At 51.2% G+C, this 3,743-nt stretch overlaps 1 protein-coding gene across 1 annotated transcript; it reads left to right on the top strand.

Annotated features, from left to right (window-relative positions):
* Positions 1 to 2,669: 2,669 nt before the first annotated feature.
* LOC141727768 (olfactory receptor 14J1-like) lies at positions 2,670 to 3,434 on the top strand. Its single transcript, XM_074534052.1, has one exon. It carries the CDS (start codon positions 2,670 to 2,672, stop codon positions 3,432 to 3,434), a length of 765 nt encoding a protein of 254 aa, XP_074390153.1.
* Positions 3,435 to 3,743: the final 309 nt, after the last annotated feature.

Here is a 3,743-nt window from a genome sequence, read left to right as displayed (position 1 = left end):
TAAGCAAACCAATGCTATCTCCCTCGCATTGCGTGGCCTGCTCACAGACACAGAGACCATCAAACATGCCACCTTGCAGAACAGCGATAGAGTTTTTACTCTGGACACATGGGCATGGCTGTGTAGACTCTGAGGGCATGTTTTGCATGAACATCTCCAGCCACTGCGAGTCAATCCACAAGAGCATTCAGGTACTGAAGTAAGGCTTCAAGAAGCTTTAAGTGGAAAACAAAGATTGGGTGAATAAACTCTTCCAGTGCAAGGGACTAAAGCGATGGATAATATCTAGCTAAAACAGGACTATTGATTCCTTAGTGGTTGTTTTTGTTGTATTGTTAATTGTCCCATGTTTGTTTGGATGCTTTTAGAAAATCTTAAAAAATTCTTTCAGTTCCATCTTTGTTGTGAAACAGAAAGGGGATAAGATACCCAACACAGGCTCCTCATGGATTCCTTGTAGGAGAGAATTGGAAGCCAGGATGGTACAAAAACCTCTCAAAGACTCAGTTTGGGAAGGAAACACCTTAAAAGTACCTAAAAGTATCCTTAAATCCAAAAAGTACCGTAAAAACTTGAGTATCTCAAGGCATTAATGAGCCCCACTGAGTGTCAGTACAAAGCTCTCAAGAGACTTATTAAAGCAGGTAACTGGGGCCATGATTGCACAAACCTCTCACAGAGCCTGTATCAAAAGGGAAACACCAAGTACCTTAAAACAACTGGAGTACCCTGTATTATTAATGAGCCCTACTGAGTGTTGTTACTGAGAAAGCCTCTCCAGGGCCTAATTACAGCAGATAATTGGAGGCCATGATTGCACAAACCTCTCAGAGACTCCAAGGCAAAAGCCAAACCCAAATTCCTTGGAAAAGTCTGCAGTCCCTGGGAGCATTAAGGAGCCCCCAGGGCCATTCCTGAGCAAGGCTCCCCAGGGACTCCTTCCAGCAGATCCTTGAGGCCACTGGGATGTGGGCTAGGGGGGGATGCTGAGGGCAGGACAAGGGGCTGACAGTGCCCAGCCTGGCTGGGGCTGTGCCAGGAGGCCCCAGTGCCTCAGGACAAGGTGTCTCCTCCCAGCCCTTGGTGGCACAGACCCTGCTGTGCCCCAGGGCACCAAGACTTGGCTTCTCTTTGTCCCCACCTGTCATCACTGCCTCCAGTTCTCTGCTCTGCCTGGGGCCTGGGGACACTTTCTCAGTCATGTGCCTCTCTGAGACCCATTAACTGTCCAAGAAACTTTGGAGTTGGATTCTGACTTAGAGTTCTGGAGAGGTTTCTTCAGCTCCCTCTCAGGGACTGATGTCCAGGGCCTGAGCACAAAGCCCCAGAGGCTCATTAAAGTCCTTGTGCTGTGTTTGTGCTGCTGAGCTGGGCTGGGCTCCTGGCACAGAGACAGCTCCTGGTAACCAAGAGGAGATTCAAAAGCACATTTCTCTTGATGAGCAGCTCTTCTGCCAGCCCAGCAGGGCTGGGGCACTGCCTGCAGCCACCCCGGGCACAGCACAGAGGCACAGAGAGCTTCAATCAGTCAGGGCTGGGAAGGGGCTGAGAAGTGCCTGGGGCAGAATCACTGCCAGCCCTTGGCACAGGAACCTCTGGCTGCAGGACAATGCAGCTACAGCTCCTGGAGCCATCTCCTAAAGCTCGAACATCCCAATGCCTGCAGACTCTGTGAGTACATTCTCTGATTGTCTCTTGTGCAGAGCAGCCAGGGGTGCCCAGGGCTGTTGTGCAGAGCAGGGTCCTGCAGCCCAGGGCGCTGTGCTGGGGCAGGGACTCTGCTGTCTGCCAGGGACAGCTCTCAGCCAGCCCTGGCAGCTGCTCTCAGCACTGGGGGACAAGGTCTGGGTGGGAGGAGACAGCTGGTCAGGCTTGGAAGTGTTTTCCTTGTGTGGGGAAGATGCTGCCTTTTCCTGGACTGCTCCCATCCCAGCATTTAACTGCAGAACATTTCCAAGTAGATTATGCAGGGAGCATAGTACGGCAGGGGCAGCAGGAAAGGGGAAGTCCTGCATTTTCAATCTATTGTTTTGGGTTACCTGAATGGGAAATTGACCATAGATATTCATTTTAGTTCAGCTTGAGGCAAATAGAAAAAAAAAAATTATCTCTGATCTAAACAAGTCAGGCAGTGACAGAAATCAACACAGGGCCCCTCACAGGCAACATCAGTGTCACTATTCCGACCTCCTCAGGGTTTCTCAGACGTTGCCATCAGAGCCTGCAGAGCCAGAGCTGCCCCTGGGCAGTGCCTGAGCTGGAAAGGGTCTGCTGGGCAGAGCTGAGCCCCCAGGGCTGGGCTGGGCTCTGGCAGCACTGGCAGGGCCCAGCCCTGGGCACAGGGAAGCAGCTGCTGGCAGGGACAGCTCTGGGCAGCAGAGCCCTGGGCAGGAAGTGGGGGGAAAGTGCCCCCACGCTGTGCTGGGATATTTAAAGTCCTCTCCAAACCCAGTTATTCCATGATTTCTTTTGTTACAGATCCCCATGCTAAGGCATAGCAAATGTCCAACAGCAGCTCCATCAGCTACTTCCTCCAGCTGGCATTGGCAGACATGCGGCAGCTGCAGCTCCTGCACTTCTGCCTCTTGCTGGGCATCTCCCTGGCTGCCCTCCTGGGCAACGGCCTCATCATCAGCACCGTAGCCTGCAGCCACCACCTGCACACGCCCATGTTCTTCTTCCTGCTCAACCTGGCCCTCAGCGACCTGGGCTCCATCTGCACCACTGTCCCCAAAGCCATGCACAATTCCCTCTGGGACACCAGGAACATCTCCTACTCCGGATGTGCTGCTCAGCTCTTTTTCTTTCTGTTCTTCATTGGAGGTGCATACTATCTCCTGACCATCATGTGCTACGACCGCTATGTGTCCATCTGCAAACCCCTGCACTATGGAACCCTCCTGGGCAGCAGAACTTGTGCCCACATGGCAGCAGCTGCCTGGGCCAGTGCCTTTCTCAATGCTCTCATTCACACTGCCCGTACATTTTCCCTGCCCCTGTGCCATGGCAGTGCCCTGGGCCAGTTCTTCTGTGAAATCCCACAGATCCTAAAGCTCTCCTGCTCTAAATCCTACCTCAGGGAACTTGGGTATCTTGCTGTTACTGCCTGTTTATCATTTGGTTGTTTTGTATTCATTGTTTTCTCCTATGTGCAGATCTTCAGAGCTGTGCTTAGGATCCCATCTGAGCAGGGACGACACAAAGCCTTTTCCACATGCCTCCCTCACCTGGCTGTGCTCTCTCTGTTCATCACCACTGCTGTGTTTTCTCACTTGAAACCCCCCTCCATCTCCTCCCCATCCCTGGATGTAACCCTGTCAGTTCTCTACTCAGTGGTCCCTCCAGCCCTGAACCCCCTCATCTACAGCCTGAGAAACCAGGAGCTCAAGGCTGCAGTGTGTAAACTGATGACTGGATGGTTTCAGAAACAATAAACTGCTGGCCAATTTCTGCAAATCACTTGAAATGAAAGTGATCTTTGATCCTTCTTGTTATTTTCATTTTGGAGGTTCTTTCTCTTTTTATTTTACTTTTTTTATCTTGTTAACTAATAAATATAATTGTTTTTGCCATTTCTCATTGTGTTTCTCTCCACCTTCTCTGTGGCCACAAACTGTGTCAATGAGCTCTTGGTGCCTTTAAAGTAACTAAAAGATCTCCCAGCAGTTTTTTGCAGAGATGCCCTTTTGTTGCCTTCTCTGGAGCTGCAGCAGCCATGTCTGTGTGCAGAGCTGGGGGCAGAT

This window comes from Zonotrichia albicollis, unplaced genomic scaffold (genome assembly GCF_047830755.1).
Source record: "Zonotrichia albicollis isolate bZonAlb1 unplaced genomic scaffold, bZonAlb1.hap1 Scaffold_254, whole genome shotgun sequence".
Lineage (NCBI taxonomy): Eukaryota > Metazoa > Chordata > Aves > Passeriformes > Passerellidae > Zonotrichia > Zonotrichia albicollis.
This window is presented reverse-complemented; position numbering and strand designations above follow the sequence as displayed.

Coding starts and splice junctions, on each gene's coding strand:
- LOC141727768 (XM_074534052.1), top strand. CDS start 2,670: ATGTTCTTCTTCCTGCTCAACCTGGCCCTCAGCGACCTGGGCTCCATC.